The sequence below is a fragment of the Oncorhynchus nerka genome, linkage group LG10 (genome assembly GCF_034236695.1).
Source record: "Oncorhynchus nerka isolate Pitt River linkage group LG10, Oner_Uvic_2.0, whole genome shotgun sequence".
Lineage (NCBI taxonomy): Eukaryota > Metazoa > Chordata > Actinopteri > Salmoniformes > Salmonidae > Oncorhynchus > Oncorhynchus nerka.
In genome coordinates, this window is record NC_088405.1 from 15,273,193 (window position 1) to 15,297,204 (window position 24,012).

Sequence of the window (24,012 nt, forward strand, 5' to 3'; positions counted from 1 at the left end):
CGTTGATTCAACCAGTGTGTACCCAGTGAGTACATGATGTAAGTAAATACTGTATGCTCAGTCACAGTCACCCAGCTACAAAAATGAAATGATCATCCTTTGATTTGTTTCAGTATTTCTTATAGAACAAATTCTCTTGCATGACTAGACCAACTAGAATCTGGACATTCTGCTAGTTGATTCCACAACAATAAATCCATGAGAATAACATAATGTAGATACACTCACCTGAAGTACTATTTCGTCCACCTGAAAACAGAGGTACACAGAGAAGGACTTACTTGTGTGGAGCAAATAAGGACAATCTGCAACAAAAGTACCCAAAAAAGTTGCCCGTGAGCCATGGTCTCTCCTGCTCTTCCCTCTCCCAGACAGCAAGAACGGGTCAAAATGTTTGCCTTTTTCTTGGATGAGTTGGGTTGACGGACCCCGACAAAAAAAGTCACCCAACTGAATCCGTTTCTACCAACTGAACCGCCTGAGGTACCATAGACATCAAAGCCTTATGCATATTCATGACCTGCTTAGTTATAGGAAGTGATTGGCAGAATTCACGGACTGCGCCCGAACAGACTGGGTGGGTTTATTATGGGTGCAGAGGGCAAATGGAAAATAAAATAATTGCGGGCGATTTAAATGGCTTGTGATTTATTGGCTTGGGATTTATTGTTCATCTTTCATGTTGTTTATTTACAATGGTTGCCTGGACTAGATAATACCAGCCTCTGTACTAGCTATTTTGATAATTAAGTTTGATAATTTGACGGTGGTTGCAGTCTGTTTTGTCAATGGTTCTTACCGACGTCCTGGCTGGTAGGTCATTGCAGGTCTGTGGTCGCCCCACATCACAATCAATGTGCATCGATTGGAGTTCAAACTGAAAAATAAATACAATAATAATAATCACTCGGACATAAGTCACATTCACAACCTATATATATTATAATTGACAAAATAGTGATAGTTAAATCATTAAGTATCGTCACCAATCCTCAATCGGCTAAATCATCATGTAGGCCTAGTCCTCACATTACATGCTTGATTCTCAACTAATCATATTAATTTGACCCTAGCAGTAAGATAACTACTGATTGTAATGTTATTAATATCTCTTTACTGTGACCACGAATAGAGTGAACATGCCTGATGATAAATATATATTTTTAAAGACATCTCAAACCACTTGGACAAGTATTATCAAAGGGCAATTAGCGCGATATTACGCGGACTTTTACTCTGTGATTTAGTTTTGGGTCTATATTACAAACATCTCCCTATAATATTGCGCTGCCATCATAGAAACGTTGCCTGGTCTTCCCTAGACACAGCCAGGTCATCTTCTGGACTAGAACCTCTGTGTTACAATTCCCACGTATTTGTAGAAATTGACATGGCGGAGCGCCACGCATTCCACATAGACCGCATTCAGCTAAAAAGTCCCTCTCGGTGTAGGTCATTTACAGTAAAACTCTCCAATGTAGGCTAGAGTGTATGTAGGAGAGTGTAGGCTAGAGTGTATGTAGGAGAGTGTAGGCTAGAGTGTATGTAGGATAGTGTAGGCTAGAGTGTATGTAGGTGAGTGTAGGCTAGAGTATGTAGGAGAGTGTAGGCTAGAGTGTATGTAGGAGAGTGTAGGCTAGAGTGTATGTAGGAGAGTGTAGGCTAGAGTGTATGCCGAAAAACTAGGTTTGAATATTTGGAGTGGCCTGCCGTTACTTAACAAGCGCAGTCACTATGCCTTAAAGTCCCAAACCTCTTGTACTTGCCATAGGACTAGCCTTATGAAATGAGGCTAAGCACAAGTTTACAAAACAATTAACTTACTGGCACTGCTTAAACGGGGTTATCCTTCAGCTTTCCAATCAACGTGTATCCATCCAGGTTGACTATACCTCTCTGGGGTGTGTTCTGAGAGTCCACCATAACGCAATCCACGAACAGAGTTACAGAACGCTTGCTGACTTTCAGTAAGATATTGTGCCATTGAGAGTTGAAGAGGACGGTAGGAAAGGGAAAACGGCCGCCTCTCGTGTTTTATTCAATGTTGTGAAGGTGAATTCAAGAGACAGCGATTCTCCGTTCAGTCTAACCGCAAGCTGCTCTTCGCGGTTCAAATCATGCATTTGCCAAATATTCCAGTTCTTGGTTACGGTACTGCCGTTCATTCGTAAAACTGTCACAAACGCAAATTCAACCGGTAGTCCAAGGGGATACGCTGATCTGAAACATGGGAGAGAAATAGTCCCCTATATTGTACATATTAGCCTTTGATAAATTGGCAAACATCGCCATGCATAATAGGCCTATATGTTAAGGCCTAGTTGTCTCTTCATCTACATGCTTTACACATCAAGTCCAGAGTAATTTACAAAAAAAGCGTATATAATTGTAGTTCAATTATACACAAGTGATGCTATGGCTAAAACAATGTATACTTCTCCTTAAGTGAGCAGTGGCCCTTCATGTGGCCTATTAGCGCGGGAGGTAGCTCAGCGGTTAAGAGCGTTGGGCCAGTAACTGAAAGGTCGCTGGTTCGAGCCAACTGGGTGAAACATCTGTCGATGTGCCCTTGAGCAAGGCACTTAACCCTAATTGCTCTTGTTAGTTGCTCTAGATAAGATACTGCAATGTGCTGTGAGTTACCCAGATTCAGCACCATGGACAGGGACAGTACAAAACATGACCGGTAGATGGCAGTGTTCACCAATACTGCAGCTCTCTGGCCAAATATTGCAGAACCGTTAACCTACAGTATATATTTAATTTGACTATTGTTTCTGGTGTTATCCCTAAGATCTGGAAAGTGGCACATGTCCTCCCCCTACCAAAAGGAGGAGATCCTTGTGACTTAGATAACTACCGTCCACCTCCAAATGATCTTGCTTTTCCAAACGTTTAGAATCCCTGACCAACTGTCAGTTAAGAACTTCTCGTTCTATTCTTAATGTGAATTGAGGTTTTAGACCTGGTCATACAGTAGCACCGTTTCAGCTGCTACGCTCCTTTTAGATAAAGCGTTAAGTTGCTTGGATCATAAAAATCATTGTGCTGCCTTATTTATAGAGCTTTCCAAGGACTTTGACACTGTTGACCATCACACTCTCATTCAAAGGTTGACTGAAATAGGCCTGAATCAGGCTTCTTGCAAGTGGTTTGAGAATGATCTGTCAGACAGGGTACAGTGTGTGATTTGTGATGGTGTCAAGTCTAGGTTCCTGGATATTAGGAAAGGTGTACCACAGGGGTCGCTACTGAGATCTGTTCTCTTCACTATTTCTATACATAATATTGGTCTATTTGTTCAAACTTGTAATATTCATCTGTATGCAGATGATCCTGTTATGTATGCCATGGCCCCAACTGTTGACCAGGTGTTGTTAGAGCTGCAATCTGACTTTGTTGCCTTACAGAATGCCCTGTTTTAAAAAAGTTGGACTTAATGTGGGCAACACTAAATATATGTTTTTCTCTAATTCTCACACTTTTTCTCCAATGGACTATATATTTATTAATTGAACGGTTCTCCCATTGATCAGGTTCCTGCCTATGAATATCTGGGCTTTTGGATTGACAAGGATTTATCATTTAAAAAACATACTGTGGCAGGTAGCCTAGTGGTTAGAGGCAGGTAGCCTAGTGGTTAGAGGCAGCTAGCCTAGTGGTTAGAGGCAGGTAGCCTAGTGGTTAGAGGCAGGTAGCCTAGTGGTTAGAGGCAGGTAGCCTAGTGGTTAGAGGCAGGAAGCCTAGTGGTTAGAGGCAGGAAGCCTAGTGGTTAGAGGCAGGTAGCCTAGTGGTTAGAGGCAGGTAGCCTAGTGGTTAGAGGCAGGTAGCCTAGCAGGTAGCCTAGTGGTTAGAGGCAGGTGGTTAGAGGCAGGTAGCCTAGTGGTTAGAGGCAGGTAGCCTAGTGGTTAGAGGCAGGTAGCCTAGTGGTTAGCCCTGTGGTTAGAGGCAGGTAGCCTAGTGGTTAGAGGCAGCAGTGGTTAGGTGGTTAGCCTAGTGGTTAGAGGCAGGTAGCCTAGCCTAGTGTGGTTAGAGGCAGGTAGCCTAGTGGTTAGAGGCAGGTAGCCTAGTGGTTAGAGGCAGGGAGGCAGGTAGCCTAGTGGTTAGGCAGGCAGGTAGCCTAGTGGTTAGAGGCAGCTAGCCTAGTGGTTAGAGGGTAGCAGGGCAGGCCTAGTGGTTAGAGGCAGGTAGCCTAGTGGTTAGAGGCAGGTAGCCTAGTGGTTAGAGGCAGGTAGCCTAGTGGTTAGAGGCAGGAAGCCTAGTGGTTAGAGGCAGGTAGCCTAGTGGTTAGAGGCAGGTAGCCTAGTGGTTAGAGGCAGGTAGCCTAGTGGTTAGAGGCAGGTAGCCTAGTGGTTAGAGGCAGGTAGCCTAGTGGTTAGAGGCAGGTAGCCTAGTGGTTAGAGCGTTGAACTAGAAACTGAAAGGTTGCAAGTTTGAATCCCCGATCTGACAAGGTAAAAATCTGTCGTTCTGCCCCTGAACAAGGCAGTTAACCCACTGTACCTAGGCTGTCATTTAAAATGAGAATTTGTTCTTAACTGACTTGCCTAGTTAAATTAAAATAAACTTGTTAAAAAGCTAAGATTTAAAGTGGGCTTATTAAAAAAAATAGATCTTGCCTCTCCCTAAACAGCAGGAAACAGATTGTACAGTCAACTTTCCTGACAGTTCTTAACTATGGTGACACAATACCCAGGATACAACAAACAGCCACTAACTACTCTTAACCCTTAGGATGCTGTCTATCATAGAGCCCTTCACTTTATCATAGGTGACAGTTTTAATACTCACAACTGCATCCTGTATCAAAAGGTTGTCTGGTTCTCATTGAAGTCCTGTAGATCAATTCATTACTCCCTGTTTGTTTACGAAGCTTGTTTACAATTAGATGTTCTGGTGCCGCTCGGGAAGATTTGAGTGTTAAATGAATACCTATTAGCTGAGGACTGTTTTTCATAAATGTTGTGTTTGTATTGATTGTTGTTTTGTTTGACATTGTATTGGTTGTGGTATTGCTGTGATCAGGGCACCCTTGGGATCAGACCATGGTCTCAATGGGTTTTCCCTGAATAAATAAAGAATAATCATTCTAATATAATAATCCATTACATCTACAGCACTAGCCGCCCACTGGACCAGTGCTATTTACCTTGTGTTAATTCTGAAGTTGAATACTGGCCCTATTCTGTAGGCAACATGCTGAGAGGTTGATCCAGGTCCTATTCTGTAGGCAACATGCTGAGAGGTTGATCCAGGCCCTATTCTGTAGGCAACATGCTGAGAGGTTGATCCAGGCCCTATTCTGTAGGCAACATGCTGAGAGGTTGATCCAGGCCCTATTCTGTAGGCAACATGCTGAGAGGTTGATCCAGGCCCTATTCTGTAGGCAACATGCTGAGAGGTTGATCCAGGCCCTATTCTGTAGGCAACATGCTGAGAGGTTGATCCAGGTCCTATTCTGTAGGCAACATGCTGAGAGGTTGATCCAGGTCCTATTCTGTAGGCAACATGCTGAGAGGTTGATCCAGGTCCTATTCTGTAGGCAACATGCTGAGAGGTTGATCCAGGCCCTATTCTGTAGGCAACATGCTGAGAGGTTGATCCAGGCCCTATTCTGTAGGCAACATGCTGAGAGGTTGATCCAGGTCCTATTCTGTAGGCAACATGCTGAGAGGTTGATCCAGGCCCTATTCTGTAGGCAACATGCTGAGAGGTTGATCCAGGTCCTATTCTGTAGGCAACATGCTGAGAGGTTGATCCAGGCCCTATTCTGTAGGCAACATGCTGAGAGGTTGATCCAGGTCCTATTCTGTAGGCAACATGCTGAGAGGTTGATCCAGGCCCTATTCTGTAGGCAACATGCTGAGAGGTTGATCCAGGCCCTATTCTGTAGGCAACATGCTGAGAGGTTGATCCAGGTCCTATTCTGTAGGCAACATGCTGAGAGGTTGATCCAGGTCCTATTCTGTAGGCAACATGCTGAGAGGTTGATCCAGGCCCTATTCTGTAGGCAACATGCTGAGAGGTTGATCCAGGTCCCTTTTGAACGGTTCCTCTCCTGGCTCAGCAATGTGAAACTGGGACATGATATAACAACCTGTTGGTAGGTTCCAGTACATCAGGGATACTTTTGAACGGTTCCTCTCCTGGCTCAGCAATGTGAAACTGGGACATGATATAACAACCTGTTGGTAGGTTCCAGTACATCAGGGATACTTTTGAACGGTTCCTCTCCTGGCTCAGCAATGTGAAACTGGGACATGATATAACAACCTGTTGGTAGGTTCCAGTACATCAGGGATACTTTTGAACGGTTCCTCTCCTGGCTCAGCAATGTGAAACTGGGACATGATATAACAACCTGTTGGTAGGTTCCAGTACATCAGGGATACTTTTGAATAACAACCTGGTTCCTCTCCTGGCTCAGCAATGTGAAACTGGGACATGATATAACAACCTGTTGGTAGGTTCCAGTACATCAGGGATACTTTTGAACGGTTCCTCTCCTGGCTCAGCAATGTGAAACTGGGACATGATATAACAACCTGTTGGTAGGTTCCAGTACATCAGGGATACTTTTGAACGGTTCCTCTCCTGGCTCAGCAATGTGAAACTGGGACATGATATAACAACCTGTTGGTAGGTTCCAGTACATCAGGGATACTTTTGAACAGTTCCTCTCCTGGCTCAGCAATGTGAAACTGGGACATGATATAACAACCTGTTGGTAGGTTACAGTACATCAGGGATACTTTTGAACGGTTCCTCTCCTGGCTCAGCAATGTGACACTGGGACATGATATAACAACCTGTTGGTAGGTTACAGTACATCAGGGATACTTTTGAACGGTTCCTCTCCTGGCTCAGCAATGTGACACTGGGACATGATATAACAACCTGTTGGTAGGTTACAGTACAACAGGGATACTTGTTGACGTGGATAGTTTTAATTTAGTTTTTTGAATGGTTGTTTTGTTCCCAGTAGTTTGAACTCTGACCTGGGAAACTATCCTCTCTGACCTTAATCGGAGGACACAGGTCCTGCTCAGTTTGACTGTCAGCTCCAGAGGAAAAAGACACCCCTGCAAAGAGGAAGAGACAGACTGACTTGTCTTGGCTGAAGTAGGATATGTGTGTGTGCGTGTGTGTGTGTGTGTGTGTGTGTGTGTGCGTGCGTGCGTGCGTGTGTGCGTGTGTGCGTGTGTGTGTGTGTGTGCGTGCGTGTGCGCGTGCGCACATCCAAGTGCCACCTTCTTCCTAACCTGCACCAGTGCTGATTGCCTTGTAGCCTGACCTTCACACTGAAAGAAGCTGCCACTGCAGTGATTACAGTACGTGGACAGACAGACATCCAATCACCCAGTGTTTGGAAAGCTGCTGCACTGCTGTACGTAGCCCTGCTGTGAGCACTGAATAAATATTATCTCTGAGTGTCGGTTGTTTCCTCTTAAGCCTAACACCCTGGCTCGAGACTTGACATCTTGGCTCACTGATGCAGTCATACCTAGCTGCACCATTGTATCAATCAGTTTCTTACCATCATGAAATGTTGAAATTAGATTACCATCATGATCATCATCATTATCGTCATCGTCAGCATCCCTCATTCCTGACCTCACATCTTTAGTAACATCTCCTAAGGCAGCAGTGTAAGCCATACATTTCTATAAGAACTGTTCACATCATCATAAATTGTGAATTCACATCGCCTATACATTAAGCTTTTGCCAGAGTTTAAGAAGATAATTAAATGTACTACCCTACTGTTTGTATGTCTTCTACAGAGTATTAAACAATATTTACTCTGCGAGTGAAGGCCTGTGCTGAGGCATTGTGGGATCACATGGCATAACAAGTAGAGGAGGACCTTCCTAAAATACAAATGTCATGTCATCACAAATGTTAGGAACCCAGATTTTAGGAACCCAGATGTTAGGTACGCATATTTTAGGAACACAGATGTTAGGAACGCAGATGTTAGGGACACAGGTGTTAGGAACGCAGATGTTAGGAATACAGATGTTAGGAACGCTGATGTTAGGAACACAGATGTTAGGAACACAGATGTTAGGAACACAGCTGTTGGAACACACATGTTAGGAACACAGATGTTAGGAACACAGATTTTAGGAACACAGATGTTAGGAACACAGATGTTAGGAACACAGATATTAGGAACACAGATGTTAGGAACGCTGATGTTAGGAACCCAGATGTTAGGAATGCAGATATTAGGAACACATATGTTGGAACCCAGATGTTAGGAACACAGATGTTAGGAACACAGATATTAGGAACCCAGATAAGAGCGTCTGCTAAATGACTTAAATGTAAATGTAAGATGCTGTCAATGGTGCATCTATAGAAGTTCCTGAGGGGCCATGCCAAATATGATGTACATGTTTATCTCAGAGGGGTTATAACGCAAGTGTCCTGTGCTCCATCCCTGATAAAAAAAGAACCTGTGTGTCTTAATGTTTAGTTATTTCATTACCATCTCCCTGTCACATGAGATTGATTAAAACCATTGATTATCATGATGACTAATCGTCAGTCAGATGGTAGATGTCATGTAGTAGGCCCCCCAAAAATGCAACTAATACTGAGCATGTATTGAAGGAGAAAAATGGATCAACCGAATCCACGTTTGGTGTTATGGTATGACGGACAAGCCCCACCCACACCACCCTCACCCCTATCTGGTGACCTATTTGAACAGTCAGTGTTCCCAATATTTCTGTCCTCTTCATTCTCTGTGATCTGTTCCCATACAAGCCTGACTGAAACATTTCCACACAGTTCACACCATAGATTCACACTTAGGACACCAACAAAACCGTTGTTTGGCGAAGGTAATGTGAAGAAAGACTCTTCAACAAGCACTCAGTTTGAAGGTCAGAAAGAGCTAATAATGGTTAACAATGTTATATGTTTCTATAGCCCATGGTTGTGTCCCATATGGCACCCTATTCTCTTTATAGTGGACTACTTTTGGCCCATAGGGTGGCCCATAGGGTATCCCATAGGGTTTCCATAGGGTTTCCATAGGGTATCCATAGGGAATTCCATAGTTTCCATAGGGTATCCCATAGGGTATCCATAGGGTTTCCATAGGGTATCCCATAAGGTTTCCATAGGGTATCCATAGGGTTTCCATAGGGTATCCCATAAGGTTTCCATAGGGTATCCCATAAGGTTTCCATAGGGTATCCATAGAGTATCCATAGGGTATTCCATAGGGTTTCCATAGGGTATCCCATATGGTATCCATAGGGTATTCCATAGGGCATCCATAGGGTATCCCATAGTGTGGCCCATAGGGTGGCCCAAAAGGTATCCCTAGGGTATCCCATAAGGTATCCATAGGGTATCCATAGGGTATCCCATAAGGTATCCATAGGCTATCCATAGGTTATCCCATAGAGCACCCCATAGGGTATCCCATAGGGTTTCCATAGGGTCTCCAATAGGGTTTCCATAGAGTATCCATAGGGTATTTATAGGGTATCCATAGGGTATTCCATAGGGTTTCCATAGAGCATCCATAGGGTATCCCATAGTGTGGCCCATGGGGTGGCCCATAGGGTGGCCCATGGGTATCCATAGGGTATCCATAGGGTGGCCCATAGGTTATCCATAGGGTGGCCAATAGGGTATCCATGGGGTATCCTATAGGGCATCCATAGGGTATCCATAGGGTGGCCAATAGGGTATCCTATAGGGTATCCATAGGGTATCCCATAGGGGGGCCCAGAGGGTATCCCATTGGGTATCCATAGGGTATCCCATAGGGTATCAATAGAGTATCCATAGGGTATCGCATAGGGTATCCATAGGTTATCCCATAGAGCATCCCATAGGGTATCCACAGGATATCCCATAGGGTATCCCATGGGGTTTCCATAGGGTATCCAATAGGGTTTCCATAGAGTATCCATGGGGTATCTATAGGGTATCTCATAGGGTATCCATAGGGTATTCCATAGAGCATCCATAGGGTATTCCATAGTGTGGCCCATAGGGTATCCATAGGGTGGCCCATAGAGCACCCCATAGGGTGGCCCATAGGGTATCCATAGGGTATCCATAGAGTATCCATAGGGTATCCATAGGGTTTCCATAGGGTATCCCATAGAGTATCCATAGGGTATCCATAGGGTATTCCATAGGGCATCCATAGGGTATCCCATAGGGTGGCCCATAAGGTATCCCTAGGGTATCCCATAAGGTATCCATAGGGTATCCATAGGCTATCCATAGGTTATCCCATAGAGCACCCCATAGGGTTTCCATAGGGTATCCAATAGGGTTTCCATAGAGTATCCATAGGGTATTTATAGGGTATCCATAGGGTATTCCATAGGGTTTCCATAGAGCATCCATAGGGTATCCCATAGTGTGGCCCATAGGGTGGCCCATAGGGTATCCATAGGGTGGCCCATAGGGTATCCCATAGGATGGCCCATAGGTTATCCATAGGGTGGCCAATAGGGTATCCATAGGGTATCCTATAGGGCATCCAAAGGGTATCCATAGGGTGGCCAATAGGGTATCCATAGGGTATCCTATAGGGTATCCATAGGGGGGCCCATAGGGTATCCCATTGGGTATCCATAGGGTATCAATAGAGTATCCATAGGGTATCCATAGAGTATCCATAGGGTATCGCATAGGGTATCCATAGGTTATCCAATAGAGCATCCCATAGGGTATCCATAGGATATCCCATAGGGTATCCCATGGGGTTTCCATAGGGCATCCAATAGGGTATCCAATAGGGTTTCCATAGAGTATCCATGGGGTATCTATAGGGTATCCCATAGGGTATCCCATAGGGTATCCATAGGGTATTCCATAGTGTGGCCCATAGGGTATCCATAGGGTGGCCCATAGAGCACCCCATAGGGTGGCCCATAGGGTATCCCATAGGGTATTCATACGGTATCCCATAGGGTGGCCCATAGGGTATCCCATTGGGTATCCATAGGGTGTCAATAGAGTATCCATATGGTATCCATAGAGGATCCATAGGGTATCCATAGAGGATCCATAGGATATCCCATAGGGTATCCCATAGGGTATCCCATTGGGTATCCATAGGTTATCCCATAGAGCATCCCATAGGGTATCCCATAGAGCATCCCATAGGATATCCATAGGTAATCCCATTGGGCTCTGGTCAAAATAAATGCACAATAGGGTGCCATCTGGGACATACTCCATGTGTTTATCAAATGCATTACCATGTTCATACAAGTCAGAGATCAAATTAAAGCAGGAAGTAAATGGACTATTGGCTCCCAATATAATATTTTATTTTGTAGCCTATAGCCTGCCACCTGCATTAATGTGTAATACATAGCCTACATCAGGGGTAGACAACCCTGTACCTGGTGTGCCACAGGTACTGCAGGATTCTATCCCAACTAGGCAGCACACTGAGCAACTTAGTTAAAAATGTATCAATTCAGTGATTGCCTAAATTCAACACACTTGGTCTTCCAGGTCGGTTAAATCAAAAACATGAAGTTTCTGCGGCCCTCCAGGACCAGGGTTACCTACCCCTGGTTTACACTATACCATTACAGATATCTTTGGGAGTTGCATCATTCCCTTTTCACAGTATCCAATAGGTGCCAGAGATCACATGTCAACAGAACGTTAACAGAGTAGTCTAAAGACTACTGCACGTCTGCAAAGAGGCCAGGGCTTTTATGGCACAGGTGGTCTCCGCCCTACAGGGTCACTGGTTCAAGCCCTGTTCTGCCAGTTCCCCCTCAACCACTATAATAGATAGTAGTTATAAAAGAGGATTTCACATTTACCCTGGCATGCCTCATCTCCAACCATATCCAGGTGGGATATGGACCAAGCAATCCATCTAAACTCAGTCACTGAAGAATCTGGATCTGTCACATCAGTCGGAACAATTACCACTCATAGAGAATGATAGAGGACTCTTCTTTGTATCTGTCCCATTATGGAGTCTGTGAGCGAGCCATTGAGGCCATCTCCATTTTGAAGTAGTCCATTTTCTATGAGTTGAAAAACAAACTGAAAGTGTGCATGCTACCACCTGGAGTGTGTTTGAACAGCTATAAAGGCAAGGTTGGGGACTTACTGTCACCTGCAGGTATGGCATATTTGCTCACAGGTATAATTCATTGGATGATCCCTCCTGCTGACCTGGATGGCATTGTGTGATCCCTCCTCGACACATAGGAAGTCCCACCCAGTAAACGACTTAAATGTTGAAAGTCCTCATTGACCCTGCCCATGCTAAAACAGGCTTTTGGGCACTAGAGTCCTCTATCATTCTCTATGGTACCTGAAAGAGAGCGACTCTCCATTTGGGCTAATCTTTAACCTGCTAGCACCTCCCCCGGTAAGAGGGGAATAAGGCAACCTCAGAGTTACACACAATGATACTTTATTAACACACACACACACACACACACACACACACACACACACACACACGGATGAAATGTACATGGACAGGTAGTGGAATGGTAGTAGTTCTGTACTGGACAGAAAACAGGGGTAATGAATACATTGTATATACTGTATGATAGCACGAGAGCAATGATAATTGTAATAAAGGACTGTATAAATGGATATGCTACCAACGATATACACAGAGGCAGAATGCAATAGGCAATAGTAAAAACTACAAAGAACAACAAGCAATAATTATATACATGTTACACACTCACTTTGTGCAAGCACACCATCCCACATGTCCAAAGAGATATGAAGGAGTCCAGCTGTTGTGCAGGTCAGAGATGAGCTTGCTGGTCTCTCTGTGTCTGCTTGAAGGAGACTGAGAGAGAGGCAGGATCTGGGGATCTGGAACCAAAGATGTGATTGGCCGACCCCACTGTGTGATAAGGCCCCTGGCAACCATGAGCCCTAGCAACCAATCGGTTTGGCTATGGCTAGAGGTGTGAAGGGCAAGTTCATGATTTGACCTCGGTTATTTGAGTTCTCAGTTGTCTTGAAAGCACCAAAAGAGTCACCGGCTAGGACGTCAGAGGACCACTTGACAGGATCTGCGCAGCAACTGCGCAGTTTTTATGTTCGACAACGTGCGTGGTCGCTTCCACTGTTTTCCTTTTTTCCAGCGGATCGTCGCTAGCCTTGTCAGGCTGCGGAGGCTGTGTGCAAGATCAAGGGACTGGATTGACTACCCATGTCGTTGTCCCGTTTGGTTTTGAAGTCGGCTTAATGCTGTTTTGTTATATAATTTCGTCTTTTAACTATCAGGAGAAGTGATCTGTCGACACAGAATCTGGTGAGTACTGAGTAGATCAACGCGCCAACGAGCTAGCTAGCTACTAGATAACGGCAACGTCAGATCCGATGTGTGAAAATAAAGCCATTGGCTGCTGCTTTACTACTTGAAAGATTAGCTAGTTAACTTTAAACTCGTAGCTAGCTATCGTGCTGGCTAGCTAAGTAAGGACGGCTAGCTAGTTACTGCAAAACTAGCAATGTAACGTTAGCTAACAGTAGCTAGCTAACGTTATGTGGTGAGACTGGCAGCTGATTTAACTAACGTTAACTACTGTAGCCAACACATTATCTATATAACTACTGTGCGTTGTTGACTCAACTATTTGTCTGTTTCTTCTGAAGAAACCCCAGCTAGTTAGTTAGTTGACAGAATTCCCAGTTAACTAGTTATCTTGCTATGACGTTTTGATGGTAGAAGCTGGCTAGGTAACTAACTACACTTGCGATACAGATGTTGTGTGGTGATTCATTCTGTCCTTGTTTGCAGTAGTGGATGGTCACAGAATATTTCAACATCTGAGAATGATCCTGTGAAACTTTTGAGGAAATAGTAGGCCTATGTAAGTTGCTCAATCAACAGGACCTATATAGACGAAGTGTTTTCTGCATGTGTTACATAGCTAACTAACTACTGAACCAGAACCCTTTAATTAGTATGTTCCTAGACCCTGGGATATAAATGTTACTCTCCCCTGAACTGTCATACGTTCCATCAGTCAAGGTAACTAGTTAACGTTAGCTAACTAGCTATACCATGTTGTTATATCTCTTCTCAGACATGACTTGGGCTATTTCTTCTCAGTAAGTTGTCAAAATGTTATTGCTGTTCAGTTGCGTAACTAGCTAGCTTGCAAGCTACCTACACAATGTTGAAGTATCCTTATAGACTCACTGTCAAGAGTGTGACTAGGTTGGAAAAAGAGGCAGGTAGACTACAGGTATGATTGTTAAAGACACTCAGAGAGCATTCACAGACACAGGTAGGAAAGATCAATAAACTGAAACGGTCATGAATGGAGCTTACTGTTTCTCTACAATCATTTCACTTCCAGGAGTAGCACTGGCTTCAAAAGACCAGGGAGTGGAGTGTGAATTCCATAGATGATTATAAGGTGCATTATTAATCAGACAGCACACATAGCTGCACTCAGGAAGGAAACGGGTTGGCACCACACTACACAGTTGATTAGAAAAGCACATGCATACTAGCTAAGTATACTGTACTATACTGTAACCTAAATGTGTTCTAGTCTGCATCATGCTGAGTTATGAGGGAAGAACAATAAGGGTGACTCTCCGGTTTATCTTAAGTTTATCTTAACATTCCCCTGTTTCCTCATCAGTACAATCTGTAATGTTGTCTTAGATCTAGACTGTATTGTTTTGCATCATTCTGTCAGTTCAGTTGTGAATTGTGATTGTGTTGCTAAATCTCAGTCATTTGACTATTTGTTTGTTCAGTTAGTAAATGGGTAGCTGGCCATGCAAACAGTAGCCTAAACCAGCATGCACACTCTGCTATGCAAAGCAAATACCCTGCTGGACAGGTAGACCCTACTGGTAGACATAACTTAGTGGATCTAGGCTTTGTAACTGTACTCGGAGCAGCTCAACACCACAACGTTTTCAAACTATTACCAACTTAAAGCAGCTCAACACCTACAACGGCTTTTCAAACCCTATTACTCAACATCTCCCACCTGTAGCACACGCTCCAGAACCCTAGTCACCCCCAAAACCAATTGATCACTGGAACAAACGGAAACGCTTTAAGCACTGTCAGAGCATCTTACAGATTACTGCACCTGTACATAGCCCACCTATAATTTAGAGAAATATGACACTTGTTGGCCAACTAATTGTAAATGAGAACTTGTTCTAATTAAAGTTGGCTTGGCACCACTAACTCTGGCCCTGTTTCAGATAGCCATGCCATCTCCGTTTGAATGCACTTTGCTTTGTGAAGCGTGCAGATGCAGGTACTGGTGTTGTCCCATATAAGAGAAATGTGCAACAGGTTTTAGCATGCCCTGCTCCCAGCACATCCACTTTATGACATGGCTATGGAAACTATGGAAACCCAGAGACCGTGTTCTCATGCAACACAGTGTTCTCATTTGCAGCCTGTCTATGCATGATGCTACTGTTAGTTAGACAGTGATATTCTTGTCTATCCTATAATTTATGTGCCTGTATTAATAAGTAAAGCATTGCCTAGTGGAGGAGTGCTGATCTAGGATCAGGTCCTCCCTGTCCATTCATTATAATCTAAAATGCGTAACTGTTCCCAGATCAGCACTCCTACTCTGAGGAGAAGCTTTATGAATATGGTGTTGAAATGATTAAAGTAAATTCCCTGCGTTTTCACTCAATAATTTACAGCATTCCTTGCTGTAAGATGGAGAGCTTGTTATGTATGGTGGCTTGCTTTGGTAGTTTATGAATACATAAGAGTCTCTCTGGTTATCTGCCTGAGAAAACCATGCCAGTCTTGTTGTTTGTCTCCCTCCTTCATCTCTGAGTGAAAGAGTGGGGGCAGGGGGATAGAGAGGAAAACGAGAGAAGGGAAGAGAGAAACTGACAGAGGGCCAGAGAGCGGTCGAGGCGGAGAGAGAGAGTCAGAGATCAGAGAGACAGAACATGACAGACTTGGTGGGAGAAAGAGAGTGTTAGGGAGAGATCTAAACAGTCTGTATTCAAGGCTTCCTCTGCATTAGATATCATAACAACCCTGCTAGCTGTACCCACTCTGCCCTACTTGGCCTCTTTCCTGTGTGTTTTCTAAACAACCCAGCCCAGGTCTCTTTAGTTCATTCACATCTAAGCCATCTATCTCCTTCAAATCTGCAGCCGGCCATATTGTCTTCCCCCTCCAACTCATCTGCTTTCATTGCCAGGAACATGGCACCATTAGCTCTACAAGACTGTCATTTATTCATTCCTCACATGAGTCATTTACAGGGCTTCTGGGTGATTTTGCTATGCCAATTTCTCTCAGCTCCATTGCGCCGAATCTGCCCTCTGGGTCTTCGTCCCACCTGTGTGTTTCAGACTAGGTTCAATTCTCCTCTGTCCCTAAGACTTGGCTTGACTAAGTTGAGAGCAATTTTTTTTAAATTTAAGACCTGTTGGAGACCTGTAGGAGACCTACCTGTAAGGAGGCCTGTAGGAGACCTACCTGTAAGGAGGCCTGTAGGAGACCTACCTGTAAGGAGGCCTGTAGGAGACCTACCTGTAAGGAGGCCTGTAGGAGACCTACCTGTAAGGAGGCCTGTAGGAGACCTACCTGTAAGGAGGCCTGTAGGAGACCTGTAAGGAGGCCTGTAGGAGACCTGTAAGGAGGCCTGTAGGAGACCTGTAGGAGGCCTGTAGACACGTACTTAGTGTATTTCTAGTATTGTCCAGTAGTTGATATAGTATTTCAGGACTATTTTAGCGTGTGATTCATAGCTGTTCCTTCCCCCCCATACTCTCGCTCTCCCCCATCCCTCTCCTTCCTTCTCTCTCTGTTTGGCTGAGCTGCCAGCCAATTAGGAAAGACATGTTATTTACATCTGAAGCAGAGAACCCAGCAGGCAGCAGCCCTCATGGGTCTGTTTGGATTGGGTGTTTGGTGCTTGTTATTGGAAACAGCTGAGCCAAGTACGACTGTTTGTTTGCTGTTGACTGGGTGTGTGTGTGCCTGCGTGATTTGTACTTTCGCTGTGTGTGTGTGGTGTGTGTGTAGGTGAATGCCTGACCGCCTGAGGGTGTGTGTGATGAGAACACATGCTCCACTGTAATTCTCTACTAGTGTGAAGAGAGAAAGACCTCAAGGTTGTTCCTGTATTTGTGTCCAGTCTTCACATCAGTTCAGGTAACTCACATGGATGCTCTCCTCCTTCCACAGGGGTCATGATGTCCCAGGTGATGTAAGCCTTCTGTCTGCCTCTGAAGCCAAACATGAGTGAGGTGCAGGCCACGGTGGAGTTCTCTGTTGAGCTCCACAAGTTCTACAATGTGGACCTGTTCCAAAGAGGGTGAGTGACTGTGTCTCTTCTTCACTGGTCTGCAGACTGACTGGCAGCCCTCTGTGGTGCTTCTTCTAGGCTGCCCTGTTTATCAAGCACACCAAGGCTTTCTGGGGAAATTCCACGGGCCTCGATTTTCAAGTTTCTGAATAAGTTTACATTTAGTGTTATACTGTTGTTATTGCTTGAAGTTACAGGGACTGAAACTTTCATCCTCACTTAGCCCTCAGTCCCTATTTTGTAAATGAAAGGAAGCTTGATTGTGACGTTTTGATGTCACACGCCCTGTTCTAATGGATATGATTAAGATATGGTGGCAATGCCAGGTATCTTGTGGTGGGACACTTTTCCTCAGCCGAACGATAATGATGTTACCAGGAGGATTATTCAAATCCCTTTCAAAGCAAAGAGGTTGAATTGAGACACGTTGGTCAGTGATAATAACAAGCCCATGTCCTCCAAGTAGGCTGCTCTCTCTGCATCTGAACAAACTGATAGTGACATTCTTTAAAAAAAAAATATATATTGTACCTTTATTTAACCAGGCAAGTCAGTTAAGAACACATTCTTATTTTCAATGACGGCCTGGGAACAGTGGGTTAACTGCCTGTTCAGGGGCAGAACGACAGATTTGTACCTTGTCAGCTCGGGGGTTTGAACTCGCAACCTTCCGGTTACTAGTCCAACGCTCTAACCACTAGGCTACGCTTCCATCTCACAATTGTGTTAAAAGGATGTCCATCTCTTCAGACACGCTATTGATCATTTATTCAAATGGCCGTTTCTATTGATTTGTGTGTGTAAAAGTCCTCATCCTCCACCTTCTAATGCAGTCTGAGTAGAAAGCCCCCGCCTGGGGTCGTTGAGTTGACCAGCAAGTAAACACTGGCTCATCTCAAGAGGCCTGACTGACTTTATTTAAAGGGACACTATTTGTAGACATTTTGAGCAGAGGGACTCTGTCATATCTATGTTAAGCGAGACTACCGCACACTTCCTGGCTACCACTGTCGCTATAGGCTATTAGTCCCGTTTGTAGATGCACTCGTTTGACTGCCAGTTCTTATTTTCATCCACCATCTGCATGCCGTGCTTCATGCTACGATGGTTCCTGTACATGGTGTCAGAAACCTGTCACCCAAGTCGTCAGGTCTGAGTAGTGAAACACATATCCATTATGTCTGATCTCTTGATTATGGTCTGGGTTGTGTTCAATAAGACACAGAGGTAAACAAAATGAAAATGAGTGTTTCTTATTGGACAAGTTCAGGTAGTCCCTCCTTGTTTCAATCTGTTTCCTTCCATTTAATACCTAATGAACACAACCCTGATGGTGTGATAATGGCCTTGGAACCCCATGGTAACTGGCATAAATGTAGTGCAGAGACCAAAAATAGCAGTCTTCCTCAGCCAAGTAGAAAAACAGTCTTTTTTCGGGTCCAAGGGTTTGTGTATATTAACACAGGACCTGACGACCATTGTCTTGACAAGGACAGGTCACATGACTTGCCATTGTTGTGGTGCTTCATTCAGTGTTAGAATGCAGAGTTCCCTTCGCTTCCCTTATTGCTTCACAGTGGCAGTGTAGCTGTGCTGTGATAGCTAGGTGTTGGTTTGTGTTAACAGTGGCTGTGTAGCTGTGCTGTGATAGCTAGGTGTTGGTTTGTGTTAACAGTGGCTGTGTAGCTGTGCTGTGATAGCTAGGTGTTGGTTTGTGTTAACAGTGGCTGTGTAGCTGTGCTGTGATAGCTAGGTGTTGGTTTGTGTTAACAGTGGCTGTGTAGCTGTGCTGTGATAGCTAGGTGTTTGTGTTAACAGTGGCAGTGTAGCTGTGCTGTGATAGCTAGGTGTTTGTGTTAACAGTGGCTGTGTAGCTGTGCTGTGATAGCTAGGTGTTTGTGTTAACAGTGGCTGTGTAGCTGTGCTGTGATAGCTAGGTGTTGGTTTGTGTTAACAGTGGCTGTGTAGCTGTGCTGTGATAGCTAGGTGTTGGTTTGTGTTAACAGTGGCTGTGTAGCTGTGCTGTGATAGCTAGGTGTTGGTTTGTGTTAACAGTGGCTGTGTAGCTGTGCTGTGATAGCTAGGTGTTTTGGTTTGTGTTAACAGTGGCTAGTGTTGGTTTGTGTTAACAGCTGTGCTGTGCTGATAGCTAGGTGTTGGTTTGTGTTAAGCTAGTGGCAGTGGCTGTAGCTGTGCTGTGATAGCTAGGTGTTGGTTTGTGTTAACAGTGGCTGTGTAGCTGTGCTGTGATAGCTAGGTGTTGGTTTGTGTTAACAGTGTCAGTGTAGCTGTGCTGTGATAGCTAGGTGTTGGTTTGTGTTAACAGTGGCAGTGTAGCTGTGCTGTGATAGCTAGGTGTTTGTGTTAACAGTGGCTGTGTAGCTGTGCTGTGATAGCTAGGTGTTGGTTTGTGTTAACAGTGGCTGTGTAGCTGTGCTGTGATAGCTAGGTGTTGGTTTGTGTTAACAGTGGCTGTGTAGCTGTGCTGTGATAGCTAGGTGTTGGTTTGTGTTAACAGTGGCTGTGTAGCTGTGCTGTGATAGCTAGGTGTTGGTTTGTGTTAACAGTGGCTGTGTAGCTGTGCTGTGATAGCTAGTGGCTAGGTGTTGGTGTGTAGCTGTGCTGTGATAGCTAGGTGTTGGTTTGTGTTAACAGTGGCAGTGTAGCTGTGCTGTGATAGCTAGGTGTTGGTTTGTGTTAACAGTGTCAGTGTAGCTGTGCTGTGATAGCTAGGTGTTGGTTTGTGTTAACAGTGTCAGTGTAGCTGTGCTGTGATAGCTAGGTGTTGGTTTGTGTTAACAGTGGCAGTGTAGCTGTGCTGTGATAGCTGTGTTGGTTTGTGTTAACTGTGTGTAGCTGTGCTGTGATAGCTAGGTGTTGGTTTGTGTTAACAGTGGCAGTGTAGCTGTGTGTGTTGGTTTGTGTTAATAGTGTTGTGTAGCTGTGCTGTGATAGCTAGGTGTTGGTTTGTGTTAACAGTGGCTGTGTAGCTGTGCTGTGATAGCTAGGTGTTGGTTTGTGTTAACAGTGTCAGTGTAGCTGTGCTGTGATAGCTAGGTGTTGGTTTGTGTTTGTGTTAGCTGTGCTGTGATAGCTAGGTGTTGGTTTGTGTTAACAGTGGCTGTGTAGCTGTGCTGTGATAGCTAGGTGTTGGTTTGTGTTAACAGTGGCTGTGTAGCTGTGCTGTGATAGCTAGGTGTTGGTTTGTGTTAACAGTGGCTGTGTAGCTGTGCTGTGATAGCTAGGTGTTGGTTTGTGTTAACAGTGGCTGTGTAGCTGTGATAGCTAGGTGTTGGTTTGTGTTAACAGTGGCAGTGTAGCTGTGCTGTGATAGCTAGGTGTTGGTTTGTGTTAACAGTGGCTGTGTAGCTGTGCTGTGATAGCTAGGTGTTGGTTTGTGTTAACAGTGGCTGTGTAGCTGTGCTGTGATAGCTAGGTGTTGGTTTGTGTTAACAGTGGCTGTGTAGCTGTGCTGTGATAGCTAGGTGTTGGTTTGTGTTAACAGTGGCTGTGTAGCTGTGCTGTGATAGCTAGGTGTTGGTTTGTGTTAACAGTGGCTGTGTAGCTGTGCTGTGATAGCTAGGTGTGTTGTGTTTGGCTGTGTAGCTGTGCTGTGATAGCTAGGTGTTGGCTGTGTAGCTGTGCTGTGATAGCTAGGTGTTGGTTTGTGTTAACAGTGGCTGTGTAGCTGTGCTGTGATAGCTAGGTGTTGGTTTGTGTTAACAGTGGCTGTGTAGCTGTGCTGTGATAGCTAGGTGTTGGTTTGTGTTAACAGTGGCTGTGTAGCTGTGCTGTGATAGCTAGGTGTTGGTTTGTGTTAACAGTGGCTGTGTAGCTGTGCTGTGATAGCTAGGTGTTTGTGTTAACAGTGGCTGTGTAGCTGTGCTGTGATAGCTAGGTGTTGGTGTGGCTGTGTAGCTGTGCTGTGATAGCTAGGTGTTGGTTTGTGTTAACAGTGGCTGTGTAGCTGTGCTGTGATAGCTAGGTGTTGGTTTGTGTTAACAGTGGCTGTGTAGCTGTGCTGTGATAGCTAGGTGTTGGTTTGTGTTAACAGTGGCTGTGTAGCTGTGCTGTGATAGCTAGGTGTTTGTGTTAACAGTGGCTGTGTAGCTGTGCTGTGATAGCTAGGTGTTGGTTTGTGTTAACAGTGGCTGTGTAGCTGTGCTGTGATAGCTAGGTGTTGGTTTGTGTTAACAGTGGCTGTGTAGCTGTGCTGTGATAGCTAGGTGTTGGTTTGTGTTAACAGTGGCTGTGTAGCTGTGCTGTGATAGCTAGGTGTTGGTTTGTGTTAACAGTGGCTGTGTAGCTGTGCTGTGATAGCTAGGTGTTGGTTTGTGTTAACAGTGGCTGTGTAGCTGTGCTGTGATAGCTGGCTGGTTGGTTTGTGTTAACAGTGGCTGTGTAGCTGTGCTGTGATAGCTAGGTGTTGGTTTGTGTTAACAGTGGCAGTGTAGCTGTGCTGTGATAGCTAGGTGTTGGTTTGTGTTAACAGTGGCTGTGTAGCTGTGCTGTGATAGCTAGGTGTTGGTTTGTGTTAACAGTTGCTGTGGGTCAAACCTTTACAATGAGAGCCTTGGCCTTTCCAGCTTTCACACAACTATTGGTGGTTTATGGCTGGACATTTTAAGCTGCAATGATAAAAATGAATTTAGTGGTGATTTGGGCTCTTCTCCACACATCATTCTACAATGAACTCATTAGAAAGCCTATCTAGCCTCTCCTCTTGTACACATTGACGCCTTTTGTAATGTTTACAACCTTAAGGCCAAATGTGCTTCCTGCAGCAACGGTTGGCTTTAGCAAGACAAGACCACTGAGATACTGACATGCCTTCAGATCTTTATCTCCACACTGTACACTGATGTTCATCACGCAGATTGTCCTACTGTAACGTTGACTCTTCACGGTCCCTGAGGCCTAAACTACTCTGGTGAACAATGTGTCTGTAGCCATCAGAACGCAGTCTGGCTGAGTGTCTGGTTGTAGTGGACTCAGCTGTGGAGCAGAGCAGGCAGCCGGCTGCGGCCTACATATCCCCCCAACAGAGTTCCCATGACGTCGGCTTCAGAGAGGATGGAAAGCTCTCTCTTCGCTTCCTGCTTCACAGTGGCCTCTACCCACCGTTGTATTGCAGGGATTTTTCTTCCATTGTAATCATTGGGCAGGCAGCCTAAACTGTTCGCCTAACTCAAAACTGTTTTTATTTTATGAATTTTGGTGATGGAAAAACAATTAAATCGTAAACTTAAATGACTAAAACCAGATATAAAATATGTAGAAAGAATAATGGACCTATATACATTGAGTGGACAAAACATTCTGAATACCTACTGTTTCCATGACACAGACTGAACAGGTGAAAGATATGATCCCTTGTTGATGTCACTAAATCCACTTCAATCAGTGTAGATGGAGGGGAGGAGACGGGGTAAAGAAGGATTTTTAAACCTTGAGACATGGATTGTGTATGTGTGCTATTCAGAGGATGGATGAGCAAGACAACATATTGAAGTGCCTTTGAACAGGTTATGGTAGTAGCTGCCAGGCGCACCAGTTTGAGTGTCAGGAACTGCAACGCTTCCTGTGTGTATCAAGAATGGTCACCACCCAAAGGACATCCAGCCAACTTGAGACAACTGTGGGAAGCATTGGAGTCAACATGGGCCAGCCTCCCTGTGGAACGCTTTTACTTTCTAAAACTAATTGAGGCTGTAATGAGGGCAAAAGGGGGTGCAACTAAATATTAGGAAGGTGTTCCTAATGTTCTGTACACTCAGTGTATATTTGAAATAATATCATCTTTAAGAACTAACCATCGCCAAAATAAAGCTTCACATTCAGGGAGAATAAAATATTCCAAAACAATGAATTTAGCAGTATTAATTTTGTTATTATGTTTGAGAAAAAGAACACAGCCTTAGCCATGGCAAAATGTGTAGAATAGAAGGAAACTAGCATTAAAACTGCGTCATTTTCTCTCGGCTCCATGGCAGAATATATAGAATCGCCGAAAATTTGCTTTAAAACTGCAAAATGTTGTATCTACAGAGCCAAGATGGGGGCCTTTAAAATGTTCTCTAAGATGTAGCCACGCTGAGACGTGCTCATTGCCACGCCCTCTGCCACACCCCCTGCCACACCCCCTGCCACGCCCAGCACCTAAGCCCCTTTTTGAGCCAGAAAAAAAACTGTACAGTTTCCATAGCAATGTTCCCTCTCATTTTCAGGTCTGCTGAGTGCAAACTTGAAAGTTGTGAAAATTCTGTGCAACTTCCAGGGTGCGTTTACTGTGAACACAGGCTGTACCTGCTTTAAGTTACAGTTTCAGACAATGGTCAGGTAGGCAACTGTGGCTATTTGATCATAATTTAGAGTGGCCTACCATCAAAAACAATGGAGAAAATGCATCCCATAACATTCTAACATGGAAATAGCTGTTCTATCATTCAATCTACAGTAGCAGCCAATGTGTGGTGTTTAATGTAGGTCTACGTTCCTTGAGACTTTTGACTTGACATTAACATGTTAATCCACTTGTCCTTCAGACAAGGAGGTGACTGAAAATGTTGTTGAATGCAAGAAACCACTTTACAAAATAAAATGCATTACTATACCCACACCATTATTACAGAGAATCAGACACATTATGCTACCCTCTGCCTATTGGCTACTTAGATTATTCAAGCCTGTCTTCTAATGCAACACT

At 44.4% G+C, this 24,012-nt stretch overlaps 2 protein-coding genes and 1 pseudogene across 2 annotated transcripts in view; 1 reads left to right on the plus strand and 2 right to left on the minus strand.

Annotated features, from left to right (window-relative positions):
* col9a1b (collagen, type IX, alpha 1b) overlaps positions 1-453 on the minus strand; it is a 58,577-nt gene extending 58,124 nt beyond the window's left edge. The window contains exon 1 of the mRNA XM_065023276.1: positions 282-453. Coding sequence (XP_064879348.1) covers positions 282-344 — 63 coding nt within the window. The 5' untranslated portion in view covers positions 345-453. The remainder of the gene's footprint in view (positions 1-281) is intronic.
* On the minus strand, positions 443-17,240 carry LOC135573688 (collagen alpha-1(IX) chain-like; annotated as a pseudogene).
* fam135a (family with sequence similarity 135 member A) overlaps positions 12,952-24,012 on the plus strand; it is a 64,854-nt gene continuing 53,793 nt past the window's right edge. Inside the window, exons 1-2 of the mRNA XM_065023047.1 lie at positions 12,952-13,294; positions 17,186-17,315. Coding sequence (XP_064879119.1) covers positions 17,239-17,315 — 77 coding nt within the window. The 5' untranslated portion in view covers positions 12,952-13,294; positions 17,186-17,238. The remainder of the gene's footprint in view (positions 13,295-17,185; positions 17,316-24,012) is intronic.